Source organism: Puma concolor, chromosome D4 (genome assembly GCF_028749965.1).
Source record: "Puma concolor isolate L17-30 chromosome D4, mPumCon1.1.hap2, whole genome shotgun sequence".
NCBI classification, from domain to species: domain Eukaryota; kingdom Metazoa; phylum Chordata; class Mammalia; order Carnivora; family Felidae; genus Puma; species Puma concolor.
This window is the reverse complement of record NC_141679.1, coordinates 25,115,569-25,136,379: the sequence shown is the minus strand read 5'-3', so window position 1 is coordinate 25,136,379 and position 20,811 is coordinate 25,115,569. Positions and strand designations below refer to the sequence as shown.

Sequence of the window (20,811 nt, the reverse complement as noted above, 5' to 3'; positions counted from 1 at the left end):
GTAATCCTTTTCCAAAAATGCTGTGTTGTTACTAAGTCAATGATTTGTGGATCTGGATATTTTTCTTATTGCCTTCTTTTTTGTATTCATTTTATAAAATATATGTCACTTTTTAAGATTTTTTTATAGTATTATCAAAGCACTATGATGTATATTTTTAAAACAAACTGGGGCGCCTGGGTGGCTCAGTTGGTTAAGCGACCGACTTCAGCTCAGGTCACGATCTCACGGTCCGTGGGTTCGAGCCCCGCGTCGGGCTCTGGGCTGATGGCTCAGAGCCTGGAGCCTGTTTCCGATTCTGTGTCTCCCTCTCTCTCTGCCCCTCCCCCATTCATGCTCTGTCTCTCTCTGTCTCAAAAATAAATAAAACGTTAAAAAAAAATTTTTTTAAAACAAACTAAGAGGTTTAAAGGACCCAAATTACTCTTTTACTTTTTTCCCCCCACAAAGGCAGTGATCTGTACAATTTTGCAGTTATAATACCCTGTGATTTGATTTTAGATATATTTGTTCACCTCTTTGGCCAAAAAAAAATTGTTTAACCAAAAACCTTATTATTTGGAATTCAAATGTGTAAAATTTAATAATACCCTGTGGTATGGGTGGCATTTACTGGGATATAAAACGTAGTCCCTAAGCTGAGCAAATTAGTAATTATGTGTTGAAATTTAACATCTTATCCCTAGAGAAGAAATCTGATATTTTAGACAACCCCCAAATGACTTCTTTAACTCTTATTATAATTTTGAAAGTCTTCTCAATTACTTTGTTTGAATATTTTTACATACTGGGTATTAATTATTAATATTAATAAAGTATTAATATTATTGTTAATTTTCTTCAGTGAAATGTCACCATTTTTTTTTCATTTACAGATCACCTTAGTAAAAAGACTGAGGTAAGTGTTATTGTAACCATCTTTATTCTAGAAAATACTTGATGATTTTAAGAATAATAAGTCGGTGTTTGGCAGTGCTTTTTCAGATCTAGCTATTTAAAAGACAACCCATAGGTTTGTTGTGAGTGAATCCAGTCATGTCTGGCGATTATAAGGATGTAAAATATATTGCAGTAGATTGAAAATACTATTTGCATGAAGGAAGTATATTATTTGGCTTTAGTATCCTAATTTGTGTCTGCGTGTGCATGCGCGCGCGCGCACACACACACACACACACACACACACACCCCAAAAGGTTACCACATGTAAGCTTAAAATTTTAGGGAAAAGTGGTGTAACACTCCAATCTTTATTAAAAACATCCTGAAACCATGTCTGAAGGTATTTAGGAATTATGGAAATTATGAGGTTAGCTGTGATTCTGTAGTTTATACTTGTGGATCATATGCTACTCTTACCATTCACCATCACAAGTAGCACCACCCACACGTAACTTCCTAGGGTTATTGGTTGGTTTTCTTTTTTTTAAGACTCCAGGAACACCTGGACTTAAGTTGCTGACTTTGGCACAGGTCATGATCTCGCAGTTTGTGAGTTCAAGCCCCACTCCAAAGTGGGGATGTTCTGTGCTAACAGCTCAAAGTCTGGAGCCTGCTTTGGATTCTGTGTCTCCCTCTCTCTCTGCCCTTCCCCGCCTCACGTTCTGTCTATCTCTCTGTCTTTCAAAAAATGAATAAGCATTAAAAAAAACTTTTTTTAAGGGGTGCCTGGGTGGCTCAGTCAGTTAAATGTCCTGACTTCAGCTCAGGTCATGATCTTGTGGTTTGTGAGTTTGAGCCCCGTGTGGGACTTTGTGCTGACAGCTCAGAGCCTGGAGCCTGCTTTGGATTTTGTGTCTCCATCTCTGTGCCCTTCCCCCGCTCATGCTCTGTCTCTCTCAAAAATAAAGATTAAAAAAAATTTTTTTTTAATAATTTTTTTTTAAAAAAAGACTCCAATACCAGATTTTACAAACCTTTTAGAATTGGGAGGTACTACTATAAAATATCTTCTAATATTGAGGGAAGTACTAATAAAATGTTAGTGTTATTTTCACTTCTTTAGGTACTAACTTGAAAGCTTTGCTATTCTGTTATGTATATATTCTTGTTAGTAATTCTATCAGTTGATTTTTTTTCATGGTCAGATGTTCCTTGATTTCACTTTATAGTATATAAATGGTTTTTGACCATTTTTGGTGTTGTTTCAGGTATTTACTTGACAGGTCAGAGAAATGAAATCATCTCTAAGAAAACCACATCTGAATATCTCTGTGACTATAGTAATAATATAGTCCTTAACTTTGCACACAAGCAGAAAATTGATTTATTAAAACAGATGGTAGAATTTTTTTTAATTTAAAAACCATAGTCACCATTTCTTAGATTAAAATTTAAATGACCACAAATACAGTCTGAGTATTCATTGTATGTCTGAAGTGTGGAAAACATGTACTTTTGAAAAACTGAGTCTATCTTTTAATCCATTGACGTCTTTGGAGGATAACTTTATGCAAATGAGAAAGCAGGTACAAATGGTACTCCCTATTCCTAAGAGACTACCAGCAACTGTTAGTAGAGGGAAAAATAATTTTTATAAACTGTTCCATGCTTATTTTTCCTGCTTTCCTGATTTGAAAGAGGAAAAAATAATGCAGAATGACAGGATCTCATCTATTTAATGTATTCAATCTAAGTTGTATTTAAACAAGCATAGGTATGTGACACAGCATATATTTTGTCTTTCATTATATTTTACAGCTGTTTTCTGATCATCTTCTGTTAAAAATAATTTGATAGGTAATAAAATTCACTTTGAATAATCCTAATGATTAAGACATTTCCTACTTTTGTAAATGCAGCCTAATTATAATTTATTTCCTGTGTAACTATTTTAAGAAATTGGTCAAAAGAACATGTAATTCACATTATCCTTTAACACTTGTTAAAAATATACCAAAGTTATGTTCCATTTCCATTAGAGGTATTACTCACTTTCTTACGACTTGAATATTTAAATGTTGCAATGGTTATGCCATTGCTCTGGGAATCTAGATGAACTTTTTCAGAGAGTTCAAAAATAAGCCTGAAAAAATATTTCTGATTTCAAGTCTGAAATGAGATCTGCTTTCTACTCCTAAAAGTGTATGAGTCTTTGTTACAGTGTATACTCAATAATTGACTTAATTCTTCCTATCTCTAATATGTTACTTATGCCAAGAGATTTTTTTTTTCCATGGGAACTTTAAAATTCCTAACTTCTGTTGAGAACAATATGCATCTCATCCATTCCTTCTTAAATCAGGTATTTAGTGGATAAAATTCAAAAGAGAAAAGATTTTTACTTTATTATAGATGATAAGGGGTACTTCTTGTATATTCCTCTAACTGCCAACTAAACTTGTTCTTGGGTTACGTCATTCCCGTTTTGCTTATTCCATCCGTCTTGATTTTGTGTTACTAATCTCAGTGCTTTCTTTCTAGTCCCAATTGTTTATAATCTTTCTCACCATGAAACATTTAGAATAAAAATGACACTATCAGGACTAGAAGATGGGAACAAGTTTTCTTCATTAAATGTCCAGGACATATTGGCTGCCACTGCTATACCAGTCCCCTACCCATTCTTCACTACAGTATAGTCAAGAATATCCCATGAGAATTCTAGACAAGAAGAATGGATAATAGAATAGGTGCTTGTATATACCTCTTAGAAACCTTAACTAATCATGCCTTTTAAGGAGCATTATTTGATCTTTAAAAGTTGTTTTTGTTTTTAATTTTATTGTGTTGTCTTTAAAAAAAAAATTTTAACATTTATTTTTGAGAGGCAGCGAGAGACAGAGCACGTGCAGGGGAGGGGCAGAAAGAGAGAGGGAGACACAGAATCTGAAGCAGGGTTCAAGCTCTGAGCTGTCAGGACAGAGCCTAACATGGGGCTCGAACTCACAACTGCAAGATCATGACCTGAGCCGAAGTCAGATGTTTAACGGACTGAGCCACTGAGGTGCCCCTATTATGTTGTCTTTTTAAACACCAGTGCTGCAAGGTGGAGTGTCTCATAGGTACTGCTTTCTCTTTAGCTCCACTTTTATCTTGCCTTCCCAACCGCAATCCTTCTGGTACCATTCAGTAGCTTTAAAATTTTTAGTGATCATCATATGTCTTGAAGTCTAAAAGGTCAAGTCTTCAATATTCTTGAATAGACTATCTCTAAAGAGTACCCAAGAAGTTGTAATAGTGGTTAGCAAAGGGAGGGGAAGGAGGGCTTATTGGGATAGGAAAAAGGCTTACTTTTCCCAGTGTAAATTGTTGAAGTTTTTTATTATGTCTGTGTGATATGTATTTAAAAATTATATCAAAAATAAAAAGCAATGGATGAGTGAGGGAACTAGGGAACAAACCTGGTCTTATCTGGCTCCATAGCCTGTTTCATTTTTGTTGCACAGTGCTTCTTGTATGTCTACCTTAGATGTATGAGTTTGGAAGAATAATTTATTCATTTTAGGCCTTAGTTATGTTAGATGAAAAGTAACATTTCCAAAATTATAAATGATCAGTATGTGACCAAATATTATGTGCTAAAAATTGAACCCCATAGTTAACACTACCAAAACTAGTTAGACCATTAAATTTTTAAAAAATTTTTTTTTTCAACGTTTATTTATTTTTGGGACAGAGAGAGACAGAGCATGAACGGGGGAGGGGCAGAGAGAGAGGGAGACACAGAATCGGAAACAGGCTCCAGGCTCTGAGCCATCAGCCCAGAGCCCGACGCGGGGCTCGAACTCACGGACCGCGAGATCGTGACCTGGCTGAAGTCGGACGCTTAACCGACTGCGCCACCCAGGCGCCCCAGACCATTAAATTTTAAAAGCAAATAAATTCTACCAAGTTAAAAACAAAAAAAACAAAATACCTCACCTAAAATCTGGCTTTACATTAGCTCTTCAGCCTGTTTCCTATTTCTCAATATCCTGAACTGATTTTTGCTCCCATCTCTTTCCTTATTTGTATTTATTATATTTGTTGTTAGTTCTCTTTGGTTGTAAGTAAGAAGCCCAACTCAGTCCAGCACAAGCAAGAAAGAATTGCTTGTTTGATTGGTATAACCAAACCGTGGAAGGTTAGGGAAAGAACTGGCCTCATAGTTGACTGGATCCAGGGATTTATGGAGGTTTAGGATTTTTCATTTCTCTCCCAAGTCTCAGTTGCTATCTATGGCTTCACGTCATGGTAGATCGCATGGTTACTGGGGGATCCTGGGGTACATCTTTACAGCTTTTCCTATAAACTGTTAGCTTTTGAGGCTTGACAGATTGAAGTTCAACTTTTCTTTGAGGAAATGAGGGAAGCAGAAATATTCCCTACATGGTATGGTTTGCTTCCTATTATATCACATTAGGGGATGTAGAATGGTTATTTTTATAATAATAAAATTGATCTTGAAGAATTGGCTATTACTTACATAAATAACTGATTGAATAAATATATAAAAGAGGGGCGCCTGGGTGGCGCAGTCGGTTAAGCGTCCGACTTCAGCCAGGTCACGATCTCGCAGTCCGTGAGTTCGAGCCCCGCGTCAGGCTCTGGGCTGATGGCTCAGAGCCTGGAGCCTGTTTCCGATTCTGTGTCTCCCTCTCTCTCTGCCTCTCCCCCGTTCATGCTCTGTCTCTCTCTGTCCCAAAAATAAATAAACGTTGAAAAAAAAATTTTTTTTAAATATATAAAAGAGAAGAGACAAATCTTCCATACAGAAAATTACAAATAATTTACGTAGATATTCCCCTTCCAGGAGAGGGAGCTTAACTCCCTCCACTCTTCTTGAGTATGGGTTGTACTTAGTAACTTGCTTCCAAAGAATAGAGTACAGAAAGGGAGGAAAATTAGTTTTACACTGTAGAAACCTGGTAAACAGAACCTTGACCAGGTGATCAATATTAATATTATTAGTGATATTTCATGTTGATAGCATGCCATCTTGATATGATGTGATGAGAATGACCTATACTTGTGTGATTTTCCTTGCAAAAAACACATAAAACCAGTCAAACAAAAACATTAGACAAATCCATATTAAGGGACATTCTGCAAAATACCTGACCTGAATGACTAGTATTGCTCAGAACTATCAAGGTCACTAAAAACAAAGTCTGAGAAATTGGCATTGACCAGAGAAGGCTAAGGAGACATGACAACTAAGTGTAGTATATCCCAGGTGGAATCTTGGAACAGAAAAAGAACATTAGGGGAAAACTAGTATAATCCAAATAAAGCGTGGAATCTAGTTATACTATTGTACCAATGTTGGTTGTTTAGTGGGAAAGCATACTATAATAATGTAAGATGTTATCAACAGGGGAAACTGAGTAAGAGATATATGGAAATTGTACTATCCAAAATTTTACGTAAATCTAAGAGTATTTTAAAATTAAAAGTTTAATTTAGGGGCACCTGGGTGGTTCAGTTGGTTAAGTGTCCGACTGTTGGTTTCAGCTCAGGTCATGATCTCGCCGTTCATCAATTCTAGCCCCATGTTGGACTCTGTGTTGACTCGAGTCTGCTGGGGATTCTCTCTCTCTCTCTCTCTTTCTCCTTCTCTCTCTCTCTCTCTCTCTCTCTCTCTCTGCCCATCCCCAACGCTCTGGTTTCTCAAAATAAATAAATAAAAGTTTATTTTAAAACTTGATCAGTGGGTTCTAGTGTTGTCAACCATTATAAAGTTTCCCCTTAATGCTTTTAGCAACTATTAATGATTATTTCCTTTATCCATTATGTTTTTAGAGCATATTTTTCATTAAATTAAAATTTTTACTTCAAGAATACATGCATATAGTAATAATTGAATGGTAGAGGAGAATTTATGAAACCAGTAGTCTCCCAGCCATTGCCCTTCCCTTACTACTTAAAAAAAATTTTTTTTAATGTTTATTTTTGAGAGAGAGGGAGAGAGATCGTGAGTGGGGGAGGGGCAGAGAGACATGAAGACACATAATCCGAAGCAGTCTCCAGGTTCTGAGCTATCAGCACAGAGCCTGATGTGGGGCTCAAACTCAAAAACTGTGAGATCATGACCTGAGCCGAAGTCAGACGCTTAACCGACTGAGTCACCCAGGTGGCCCCCCTTACTACTTTTTAAAAATCATTCTCATATGTCATGATTGACCCTGCATGAAGCATGCAAAAGTGTTTAGAGCTTTTCTGAACGTACTGTATTTTTTCATGCTGCCTTGTCTACCTATGTATTCTTCCCTACCATCTTTCTCAGTGGTATCTTATGCATGAATAGTTGTTAGTTCTGGGATGGGAGCGAAGTCAGGAACAACCCATGTCGCCATCTTGGTGATGTCACTCCCCTTCCATCTTTATTTGGCTAACTATGCTTCAGAACTTGGCTAAAGAGTCATTTTTTTCCTGGTCTTATTTAGATGCCCAGGATATTCTGTATGTACTTCATAGCACTCAACACTTTTATCATTGTTTTGCGTCTTCTCTAGAATGAGTTCCTAGAAGTCTGGGACTATATGTTGTTGATTTAGTTTTCCTGTTCTAATTCCCTTCACATAGTAGGTAATGTAAATGGAAGTTGGTTGATGAATGAATGAATGTCCTGCTTTCTCACTAAAACCTTCTCTAGCCTTTTTTGGGTCTGTTTCTCCCATATATTTTTACAATATATCAGAAGCACATTGATTTTATTTCTTCTGTCTGTTCAAGCACATTGTTAGGGCCTTCCATTTAATGGAGCATTGCATGTAGGTAGAATTCTGAGACTGCATCCTTACTCAGCAAGAAAAAATTCCACTATTGATTAATTATGTGTGCCATTTTATAAAGAGGAAGAAGTGGCTGCATGTCTTATAGATACTTGCTATTTCTGACATGTCTGTAGAAGAGCACTTAATTGTATTTATTATTATGTGTTAATTTTCGTGTTTTTCAGTAGATAATGAGTTCCATGAGAGTAGCCCATATGTAGCATAATAAGGGCTTAATAAGTAAATATTTCAAGTTTAAGACTTGAATCTACCAGGATCTATCTTAGGGAGGAGAAGAAAGTAGACTTACATCATATATAATGTCATCTTTAATATAATAGCTCATTTAATAATGCCATTATTTAGATTTCCCCTTGGATAAGTTAAAAGCACTCAAATGTATCAAAAGAGAAATCACGCATGTAGATAGAGCATTTGAGGTTTGCATGTTACTATATATTAATGTATCTTAAAACTGTAAAGCTGGGAGACTGTTCTTCTAAAGGTGCCTTGCATCCCCTGGAAGTTTAAAAGGAATGTTGATCAAGCATTAATATTTGTCAGTTTATTCTATAAATGATGTGTTCTTCAATTAGGAAATAGGGACTCAATAGGAAGGTAGGTTTGTTTTTTTATTTTATTTTTTTTAATTTATTTTTTTTAATATATGAAATTTATTGTCAAGTTGGTTTCCATACAACACCCAGTGCTTATCCCAAAAGATGCCCTCTTCAATGCCGATCACCTCCCCTTCCCTTCCTCCCACCCCCCCATCAACCCTCAGTTTGTTCTCAGTTTTTAAGGGTCTCTTACGCTTTGGCTCTCTCCCAGTCTAACCTCATTTTTTTTTTCCTTCACCTCCCCATGGGTTTCTGTTAAGTTTCTCAGGATCCACATAAGAGTGAACACATATGGTATCTGTCTTTCTCTGTATGGCTTATTTCACTTAGCATCACACTCTTCATTTCCATCCACGTTGCTACAAAGCGCCATATTTCATTCTTTCTCATTGCCACGTAGTACTCAACAATAGCCAAATTGTGGAAAAAGCCTAAATGTCCATCAACTGATGAAAGGATAAAGAAATTGAGGTTTGTTTTTTTAATTGAAGTATAATTTACACACAATAGAATGTACAGGTCTTAAGTGTGCAGTTTGATGAAGTTTGACACATAAATATAACTATACGAACCTACATCCCTAACAAGGTAAAGAACATTTTCCATCACACCAGTAAGTTCCCTGCTGCCCTATGCCATTTTCTCATGTACTCGTCTGCCCCCTCTTCCCACAGGCAACCAGTGTTGTGATATCTATCACCATAGATTAATTTTGCCTCTTTATTTAAAGTAAAGCATACAATATGTTATTCTTTGGACTGGCTCTTTCCCTCCCAAAATGTTGAAGGTTTATCGATATTGTGTGTATCAGTACTTTTTTTCCTTTTCATTGCTAAGTTGTATTCCATGGTGTGAATATATCATAATGTGTTTATTTATTCTATTGATGGACATTTAGTTTCCATTTTTTGCCATTATGAATAAGGCTGTTAGAGCATTTTTTAAAATCAATTTATTTAGGTGTAATACAATAAAAGCTATCCATTTTAAGTGTATAATTCAGTTGATTTTAGTTTATTTAGAATTGTGCAGCCATTACCATAATCTGATTTTAGAATATTTCTATAACCCCCGAAGAAACTTTGTTCACATGACCAGTTATTCCCCATACCCCTTTTGCCCAGCCAGCCACCAGCTTCTCCCCCACCCCCACCAGCTTAAGTAACAAGTAATATATGTGGTCTGCATAGATTTGCCTGTTCTGGACATTTAGTATAAATGGAATCATACAAAATGTGGTTTTTTTGAGATTTCTTAACACTTAGCATGATGTTTTTACAAGTTCGTTTATGTTGTAGCATGTATCAGTGCTTCATTCCTTTTTATTGCTAATAGTATTCCATTGTATTTGATTTTATTTACACATTCATCAGTTGGACATTTGGGTTGTTTCTACTTTTTAAATTATAAATAATATTCCTGTGAACATTCAAGTCTTTTTATGAACATATGTTTAATTTCCCTTAGGTAAAAACCTAAGAATGAAATTGCTGTGTCATGGGGTAGATGTATGTTTGTTTTTTTCTTATTTTTTATTTTTTTATTTTTTTAAGTTTGTTATTATTATTATTATTATTATTATTATTATTATTATTTTTGAGAGAGAGAATGAACAAGCAGGGGAGGAGCAGAGAGGAGAGAAAGAATCCCAAGCAGACTCCGTGCCATTAGTGCAGAGCCCAGTGTGGTGCTCGAACTCATGAACTGTGAGATCATGACCCGAGCTGAGATCAAGAGTCCTGATACTAAACCAACAACGCCACCCAGGTGCCCCTATTTTTCTTTCTTGTTTTTAAATTTGAGTGTATTTGGCACACAATGTTATATTAGTTTCAGGTGTACAACATAGTAATTTGACAAGTTTGTATGTTATGCTGTGCTCACCACAGGTGTAGCTATCACATATAGCATTGTTATAATATCATTGGCTATATTCCTTATGCTGAGTCTTTTGTTGCCTTGATGTATGTATGTTCAACTGTAAGAAACTACTTACAGTTTTTCAAAGTAGATGTACTATTTTACCCTTGTGGAGTTATAGGAGTTTATGAAATAAGGAAAGTTATTTTTGCATTCCTGGTAGGGAGGCTGACAGAAGGTTTTTATGATGCTAGCTTTAGTTCCTTTCACTATAAATGAAGATGCAGTTTCAATAATTGTTTGTATTTCTATATGCCACTAACAGCAGACAGTGTAATTAAAATCAGTATTTTTTTATAATAATACATTATAATAACACCTTGCAATAAATTTAATAAAGATGTGGAAGGCCTATACTGGGAAAATTTTAAACTTTATTGCAAGAGAGTAAAGACTTAAATGGAGGAATATACCTTGACTTATTGTCATAAAGATGTCACTTTTTCTCAAATTAATTTATAAAATCAGTGTAATCCCAATCAAAATCACAATTTAGTTTTTTTGAATTTTTATTAAAAAAATTTTTAAATGTTTGTTTATTTTTGAGAGAGACAGAGTATGAGCAGGGAGAGGGAGAGAAAGGGAGACACAGAATCCAAAGCAGTCTCCAGGCTCTGAGAGGTCAGCACAGAGTCCCACATGGGTAGTGAACTTAACGAACCATAAGATTATGACCTGAGCCAAAGTCGGATCCTTACCAACTGAGCCACCCAGGCACCCCACAATTCAGTTTTTTCTTAATTGAAGTAAAGTTGACCTGCAATATTACATTAGTTTCAGGTATATAACGTAATGATTCAACATTCATTCGTATACCTTACAGATTGCTCACTACAGTAAGTGTAGTTACCATCTGTCCTCATATAAAGTTATTACAATATTACTGAGAATGTTGCTTATGTTGTACTTTAAATCCCCATGATTTATTTATTTTATAACTGGAAGCTTGTGTATCTTTAAAAATTTTTTTTAATGTTTATTATTGAGAGACAGAGACAGAGAGGACAGAGCATGAGCATGGGAGGAGCAGAGAGACAGGGAGACACAGAATCTGAAGCAGGCTCCAGGCTCTGAGCTGTCAGCACAGAGCCCGACACGGGCCCAAACTCACAAACCACAAGATCATGACCTGAGCTGAAGTCAGATGCTCAACCAACTGAGCCACCCAGGCGCCCCTGGAAGCTTGTATATCTTAATCTCCTTCATCTGTGTCTCCCACGACCACCCCCTTGTCTCTGGCAACCACCAGTTCTCTGCATTTATGAGTCTGTTTTGTTTTGACAATTTAGGTTTGTTTTTTTTTTAATGTTTATTTCTGAGAGAGAGATTGATAGAGTGTGAGCAGGGGAGGAGCAGAGAAAGGGAGACACAGAATCCAAAACAGGCCCCAGGCTCTGAGCTGTCAGCACAGAGCCTGATGCAGGGCTCGAACTCATGGACGGCAAGATCATGACCTGAGCTGAAGTCAGACGCTCAACCGATTGAGCCACCCAGGCGCCCTGACAATTTAGTTTTTAAACTGAAAACTAAAGCACTTGTAAAACATTAATATGGAAATGCAAAGGACCAAGAATAACCAAAACATTCTTTTTTTTTAAATTTTTTTTTTCAACGTTTATTTATTTTTGGGACAGAGAAAGACAGAGCATGAACGGGGGAGGGGCAGAGAGAGAGGGAGACACAGAATCGGAAACAGGCTCCAGGCTCCGAGCCATCAGCCCAGAGCCTGACGCGGGGCTCGAACTCACGGACCACGAGATCGTGACCTGGCTGAAGTCGGACGCTTAACCGACTGCGCCACCCAGGCGCCCCTAACCAAAACATTCTTGAAGAAAAAGATAGGAGAACTGGCCCAACCAGATATCAAAATTTTTCATAAACTTTTTTTAATGTTTGTTTATTTTTGAGAGAGAGGTAGGTTGCAAGTTGGGGAGGGGCAGAGAGGGAGAGACAGATTCGGAAGCAGGCTCCAGACTGAGCTGTCAGCACAGAGCCCCATGCGGGGCTCAAACCCACGAACCATGAGATCATGACCTGAGCCAAAGTCAGACACTTACCGACTAAGCCACCCAGGTGTCCCTCAAGATTTTTTATAAAATTAATAATTAGAATAGTAGGTATAGGGATAATGATTAATAAATAGCCATTAGCACAAAAATAGCACAGAAACAGGCCAACCACTGTGTAACCTTGATCTGTAACAGAGTGATGTGGAATAGTACTGGGTAAAAGATGAACTTTTTAAAATAAATTATTTTGGGGCAATTGAGTATTTTTATGGAAAACAAGATTTGATTATTACTTCATATCATACATAAAAATTTCTCCACAGTGGATCAAAAACCTAAAAGTCAGAGGCTATGTTATAAAGCTTTTAGGTGCTAATATAGGAATATTTTTATAACTTTAGGGTAGGAAAGACACAAAACCCACTAGATTCAAATTTATACATTAAATTAAGGACTTCTTTCCATCAAAATATATTAGAAAAGTGAAAGGATAATCTTCAGCATAGGAAAAGATTTTTTTCCAAAATAGAACTCAATTGAAGAATGGATGAAAAAACAAGTACTCACAAAAGAGTATATATATATATGTATATATGTATGTATACATATACATAGATATATATGTATGTGTGTGTGTGTGTATATACACACACACACACACACATATATACACATATGGCCTAAAAACATATGAAAAGATGTTTAACTTCAGTAGTAATCATGAAAATGCAAATTAAAACCACAGTGAGAATATTTATTTTTTCTCAATGTTTATTTATTTTTGGGACAGAGAGAGACAGAGCATGAACGGGGGAGGGGCAGAGAGAGAGGGAGACACAGAATCGGAAACAGGCTCCAGGTTCTGAGCCATCAGCCCAGAGCCCGACGCGGGGCTCGAACTCACGGACCGCGAGATCGTGACCTGAGCCGAAGTCGGACGCTTAACCGACTGCGCCACCCAGGCGCCCCCACAGTGAGAATATTAATTAACCTCCAGTTTGGCAAAAACCAAAGCATCTCATGATTTGAATTGTTGGTGAGGATACGAAATAATGGTATATACTGCTTATGAAAAGGTGACTTGTTACAAACAGTTTTGTTCCACATAGTACTGGAAGTCCTAGCCAGGGCAGTTAGGCAAGAAAGAGAAATAAAAGACATCCAGATTAGAAAGGAAGAAGTAAAACTGTCACTATTTATAGATGATATGATGTTGTGTATAGAAAAGACCCAATAAAGACCTCACCAAAAAACTGTTAGAACTAATGAAGTGTATGTAATCAATATACAAAAATCTGTTGCGTTTCTATGTACTAATAATAACAAATTATCAGGGAAATTAACACAATCCCATTTACAGTTGTATCAATAACATATGTAGGAATAAATTTAACCAAGGAGTTGAAAGACTTGTACCCTGAAAACTATAATTGATGAAAGAAATTGAGGAAGGCACAAATAAATGGAAAGATATCCCACGCTCATGGATTGGAAGAATTAATATTGTTTAAATGTCCAAACAACCCAAAACAACATACAGGTTTCAATGCACTCTCTATCAAAATTCCAGTGAGATTTTTCAGAGAAATAGAACAAACAATCCTAAAATTTGTATGGAATCACAAAAGACCATGTATAACCAAAGCAATCTTGAGAAAGAACAACAAAGGTGGAAGTATCATGCTCCCCGATTTCAAACTGTACTGGAGTTACAGTAATCAAAGCAGTATGCTATTGGCATAAAAAGAGACACAGATCAGTGGAACAGAATAGAGAGCTCAGAAATAAATCCACACATATGTGGATGACAAAGGAAGCAAGACTATAGAATGGGGAAGGACAGTCTCTTCAATAAATGGTGTTGGGAAAACTGGACCAATGTCTTATACCATACACAAAAATTAACTTAAAATGGATTGAAGATATAAACGTAAGACCTAAAACCATAAAATTCCTAGAAAAGTTAGCAAGAAGAAGAAGAAATAAAGAAGGAGGAAGAAAAATGAAATCTTGCCATGTGTGATAACATGATGGACCTAGTGGGTGTTATGCTAAGAGATACAAGTCAGAGAAAGACAAATACCATATGATTTCATTTATATGTGGCTTCTAAAAAACAAAACTAAGAAACAGAACTCATAAATAGACTCATAAATAGAGAAGAAACTAGTGGCTGCCAGAGGGGAGGGTGTTGGAGGAATAGGTAAAATGGAGAGATTAATAAATACAACTTCCAGGCAAGGATGCGGAGAAAAAGGATCTCTTTTGCACTGCTGGTGGGAATGGAAACTGGTGCAGCCACTCTCGAAAACAGTATGGAGGTTCCTCAAAAAATTAAAAATAGAACTACCCCTGACCCAGCAATTGCACTACTAGGTATTTATCCAGGGATACAGGTATGCTGTCTCAAAGGGGCACATGCACCCCAGTGTTTACAGCAGCACTATCAATAATAGCCAAAGTATGGAAGGAGCCCAAATGTCCATCGATGGATGAATGGATAAAGATGTGGTATATATATACAATGGAATATTACTTGGCAATCAGAAAGAATGAAATCTTGCCATTTGCAACTACGTGGATGGAACTAGAGGGTATTATGCTAAGTGAAATTAATCAGAGGAAGACAAATATCATATGAATTCACTCATATGAGAATTTTAAGACACAGAACAGATGAACACAAGGAAAGGGAAGCAAAAATAATATAAAAACAGGGAGGGGGACAAAACACAAGAGACTTTTAAATATGGAGAACAAACAGGGTTACTGGAGGGGTTGTGGGAGAGAGGATGGGCTAAATGGGTAAGGGGCATCAAGGAATCTACTCCTGAAATCATTGTTGCACTATATGCTAACTAACTTGGATGTAAATTTAAAAAATAAAAATAAATTAATTAAAAAAAATTATGTGTGTGAGAAAGCGGTTGAAACACTCTAGGCAAATAAAGGACCATATAAATACTGAAAAAAAAATACAACTGCCAGTTATAAAATGAAAAAGTTATAGGGCATAACATACAAGTTCTATAAGCATAGGGAATATAATAATATAGCATTGTATTACAACACAGAATGGTGACTGTACTTAATGTGGTGAGCATCATGTAATGTATAGAATTGTTGAATCACCGTGTTGTACACCTGAAATGAATTTAGTATTGTATGTCAACTATACTTCAACTTAAAAAAAAACTCCTAGAAGAAAACCTAGGTGGCAAGTTGGATACCACTGTTGGCAATGATTTTTTGGATTTGATGCCCAAAGCAGAGGCAACAAAAACAAACAAGTGGGACGACATCAAAGTAAAAACTTTTTGCACTCCAAAGGAAACCATCATCAAAATGATGTGGAAGAAATGGATGGAAGAGAATATTTGCAAATCATATATCTAATAAGGGGTTGGTATTCAAAATATATATTAAAAAGTTGTACAATTCAAGAGCTAAAGCCCAAACATGTTCACTAAAAAATGGGCTGAGGGGGGCACCTGGGTGGCTCAGTTGGTTGACCATCCGACTTTGACTCAGGTCATGATCTCGTGATCAGTGGGTTTGAGCCCCACATCAAGCTCTGTGCTGACAGCTCGGTGCCTGGAGCCTACTTCGGATTCTGTGTCTACCTCTCTATCTGCACCTTTCCAGCTCGTACTTTGTCTCTCTGTCTCTGTGTCAGTCTCTCAAAAATAAATAAAAACATTTAAAAAACTGGGCTGAGGATATGAATAGACATTTTCCCAAAGAAAACATACAGATGGCCAATAGGTACATGAGGAGATGCTCAACATCACTAATCATCAGGAAAATGCAAACTCAAACCACAATGAGATATCATCTCACACCTGTTAGAATAGCTGTTATCAAAAAGGACAAGAAATAACAAATGTTGGCAAAGGTGTCGTGAAAAGGGAATCCTTATGCGTTGTTGGTGGGAATGCAGAGGTGCAACTGCTATGGAAACCAATATGGAGGTTCCTTAAAAAATTAAAAATGGAACTATCGTATGACCCAGCAATTCCACTTCTGGGTATTTATATGAAGAAAAGAAAACACTAATTTGAAAAGGTACATGCATCCACATGTTCAGTGCAGCATTATTTATAAGAGCCAAGACCTAGAAACAGCTTAAGTTTCACCAGCGAATGATTGGATAAAGAAATCATGGCACATGTATTACAATGGAATATTCAGCCATAAAAAAAAAAAAAATGAAGTCTTGCCATTTATGAGAACATGGATGGACTTTGGCATTATGCTAAATGAAATAAGTCAAAGACAAATAATATATGATCTCACCTATATGTGGAATCTAAAACAAAAAACAAACAAAAAAAACCCAAGCCAAGATCATAGTTACAGAGAACTGATTGGGGGTGAGGGAACAGGCAAAATGGGTGGAGGGAAGCAAAAAGTACAGTTACAGTTGTAAAATAAGTCATGGAGATATAATGTATAGCATGGTGACTGCAGTTAATACTGTATTACTTATTTGAAATCTTAAATGTTTTCATCATAGAAAAAATGTTCTGTAACTGTATGGTAACATGTTAATTAGACTAAATAACTGTGGTGATCATTTTGCAGTATATACAAATGAATTATGTTATATACCTGAAACTAACATAATGCTCTATGTCAATTATACCTCAATAAGAAATATTTAATTAAAAATTAAATAAAAATTGTAAGTAAAAATTAGTTTTCCAAACTGAAGTTGAAGATGTCCATAACCCACAACCCAGCACTTTTACTCCTGAGTACATACTCTGTAGTAATGTGTGCTTATGTGGACCACTATACCTATATGAGAGTTTAAAGCATCATTGTTCGTTAAGATCAAAACCTGTAAAGAATCTAAATGCCCATCAACCATGAAATAAATAACAAACTGGCAAATTTAGTCAATGGAATACTAGTCAGCATTGAAAGTGAATGAATTATTGTTATCAGGAACAACATGATTTCATAAAAAGTTCAAAAACAAGCAAAATTGAACTTAATGTTTAGGGATGCATGCATAGATTGACAGGCAATAAAGTCAAAGAGATTATCACAGAAAGTTCAGATAGTCACCCCCTTAATGGAGAAGAAAGGAGAAGCAAGGAATCTTCTGGGGTGCTAGGAGAGTTTTATAAATACCTTGACAGTAACTTGTAAGCATGTCATTTTTTTATAATCTTCAAACTGTATATATGCTTTGTATGTGCTTAACATGAGTAGACCTAAGGGTATTATGTTAAGTGAAAGAAGTCGGACTGAGAAAGACAAGTACCATATGATAACACTCATATATGGAATTTAATAAATGAATAAAGAAACAAAAAGAATCAGACCTGCAAATATAGAGAACAAACTGATGGTTGCCAGAGGACGGTGGAATGGGGGGGGGGGGGGGAGATGGGCAAAATGGGTGAAGGGGAGTGGGAGATAACAGACTTCTAGAATGAATAAATCATAGGAATAAAAGGCACAGCATAGGGAATATAGTCAGTGATATTGTAATAGCGATGTATGTTGACAGATGGTAGCTACACTTGTGAACATAACAGAATATAGAGAAGTTGAATCACTATGTGGTACACCTAAATCTAATATAACATTGTGTGTCAACTATACTCAAATATAAAAACTCAAAAAAATAAAAGCTTAGAATTGGATTTTCTTTATGCAAGTGGCAAAAGAGAAATTATTTTTCAAAAAGATCCTATTTGCAGTAGTAACAAAAAAAATTACAAGATACTTAAAGATCTAAGCATGCAGAAACTATATGGAACAAATTATAAAATTTTATTGAAAGACAAAGATGATCTACATAGATAGACATGCTGTTTGTGTGGATAAGCTTTATTATAATAAAAGTAACAATTTTTCCCAAATTGTCTTTGCATTTCGAATGAAAATCCTAAAAGCTTTTTTCCCCCTAAGAACTCAACAGATTACTAATATTGAAGAACAAAGGCTACATAATAGCCAAGAGCTCCTTAAAGAAGAACTGTATTTAATGTATTACCTATCATTCATCAATATTCCACATATGCAGTGGTCTGTTTTTGGGCATTTTCGGTGATTGATTTGTTCCTGTGCTAATTCCACAATGTGCTCATTAGTTAACATTATAATGTCTTACATGTGGAAAAGCAAGGGACAGTTGTTAGTCATATTGGGAAAAAGTCAAATTGATCTTAATATTTTATCATTAATTCAAATCTATTCCACATAGATTAAATACTTCTATGTGAAAGGCAATTAATTGTAAACCCCATACAACTAGAAAATATGGAATATATATTTGACTCTATACATAGAGAAAATCTTAACAAAAACACTGTAAAATGAAAGGTTGGTAAATTGTTATTCAAAATGAATAACTTATATTTTCAAAACTTATATTTACAAAAAGAGCAAAAAGATAGTAAAAAACCCACAAAACAAAGTTGAGAGAAAGTATTTTCAAAACAGAACTCCTAGAAAATTATTATCCAGATACAGAAACAACTCCTATTACATGATTAAAAAGGAAATGGCTGTCTTGTTTTCTTGCTATCTCAAAGGATAGAAATTTTAAATATAGGTAAAAGACATCAAGCATTTTATAAAATGGAAATACGATAGCCAAAAAAATCCCGTAAAAAATGTCCAACCTTGCTACTATCAGAGAAATGCAAATTAAGACCACTCTGCAATACCTCATAGGCAAAAATTACGAAGTTTGAAAATCTTAAGAGTCAGAGGTTCTAGATGAATGGGATTGATTATAGGTCAGTTTACATTGAAGGGAATATAAATTAGTATAAATGTTGTGTTTTTGTAAAGTCGAATATACATTATAACCGAGGTAGCAAATATTCTAGGCTTTGGGGCACATCCTATCTTTATCACAACTACTGAACTTGGTCACTGTAGTATAAAAGCAGCCACAGGCAATACATAAATGAATGAACATGACTGTGTCTTAATATAACTTTTTTTGCAAAAAAGGCAACAAGCTTCTTTTGGGCCATAGTTTGGTAACCCTTGATACAACTTACGATTTAGTAGTTTACTTGTTCATAGGTATAGATGCCCTAGAGATACTTATGTGTGTCCTGGGAGCCTGGCACATGTAACATGGATGAATCCAAAAGAGAATGGTGAGTGAAAGGTCTCAGACTACATCAGAGTGATAACCAAATTATAAATCTTAAAATCAAGCAAAAGAAATTATTCTTGCCAAATATGTTTAAGTCACAGATGAAGTAAGCCTTAAGATCTGACTTCCATTTTAGGAATCTAGGGATTACATGTACAAATTAAGTGATACCCAAAGGAAGCAGTCAGGCAAATCTAGGAGATGGATAATTGCAGGACAACTGGCTTGGTTTCTTCAATAAGAAAGTATTATGGAGAAGGAACAGTGAAGTGTGGGAAAGGAGTGTTCTGGATTAAAGGAGATTTAAGAGATGACCAATATAATTTTGAACCCTAGTTAGATTAGCAATAAAAGACATTTCGATAATAACTGAAGCAATTTAAACTAGGTATAAGATAATATTATGAAGCAATTTAAACTAGGTGTAAGATAATATTAAAGAATATTTTTGTTAAGTGTGATGATATGGTTAAAGTAGAAAATTTTTTGTAATTGCATGTGAATTTTAAGGTGAAATGATGTCTAGAATGTAAAAATCAAAAGGAGGTGGGATAAATTGTGAAGGAAAACCTTAAAAATTATTAAATGCAGGTGTAAAGTATGTGGGTGAAAATTTCATAATAAAAACCATGCAAAATGAATATTGTTTAGTAATACATCCATAATACACTAATATAATATGGACATAATAAATCCTAAACTTATATTAACAGTTACTCTTATGTAGGGAACAAGGTACTGGTAATGTTCTAGTTTTAACTAAAATGGTGCTATCATGGATGTCCTTTTTTAAAAAGAAACAGTCTTGGGGCATCCGGGTGGCTTAGTCAGTTAAGCAACTAACTTGGTTTCACCTCAGGTTGTGATCTTATGGTTTGTGGGTTCAAGCCCCGCATCGGGCTCTGCACTATGGCACAGAGCCTGCTTGGGATTCTCTCTCTCCCTCTCTCTGCCTCTCCCTTGCTTGTGTGTGTTCTCTCTCTCTCTCTCTCTCTCTCTTTCTTTCTCTTTCTCTCAAAATAAAATATAATAAAAATAAATAAAAAGAATCTTATTGAGTTATAATTTACCCTTTGTTAAGTGTATAATTCAATACAATAACTTATAATAAATTTAAAGAACTTTGCAATCATAACCATAGTCTATTTTGAGATTTATCCATGTTACATTGTAGCATCTGTCAATAGTTCATCTCACTTTATTGCTGAATAGCATTTCATTGTATAAATGTTTATTCACCAGTTGATGGACATTCGCTGTGAATACTTGATACATGTCTTTGTGTAGATATTTGTTTTCATTTAGGTGGATACTTAGAAGTGAAATTGATGGGTAATAAAGTCAAGCTATTTTCCAGAATGTACCATTTATCACTCCCGCCGGTGATGTATGAGGGTTCCAGTTTTTCCACATCACTGCCAACATTTGCTGTTGTC

At 35.6% G+C, this 20,811-nt stretch overlaps 1 protein-coding gene across 3 annotated transcripts in view; it reads left to right on the top strand.

Annotated features, from left to right (window-relative positions):
- The window catches only part of GKAP1 (G kinase anchoring protein 1), an 83,802-nt gene that overhangs the window by 30,936 nt on the left and 32,055 nt on the right, over positions 1-20,811 (top strand). For all 3 annotated transcript variants that reach the window (XM_086685106.1, XM_086685107.1, XM_086685105.1), the window contains exon 7: positions 876-898. In XM_086685106.1, coding sequence (XP_086541232.1) covers positions 876-898 — 23 coding nt within the window. The remainder of the gene's footprint in view (positions 1-875; positions 899-20,811) is intronic.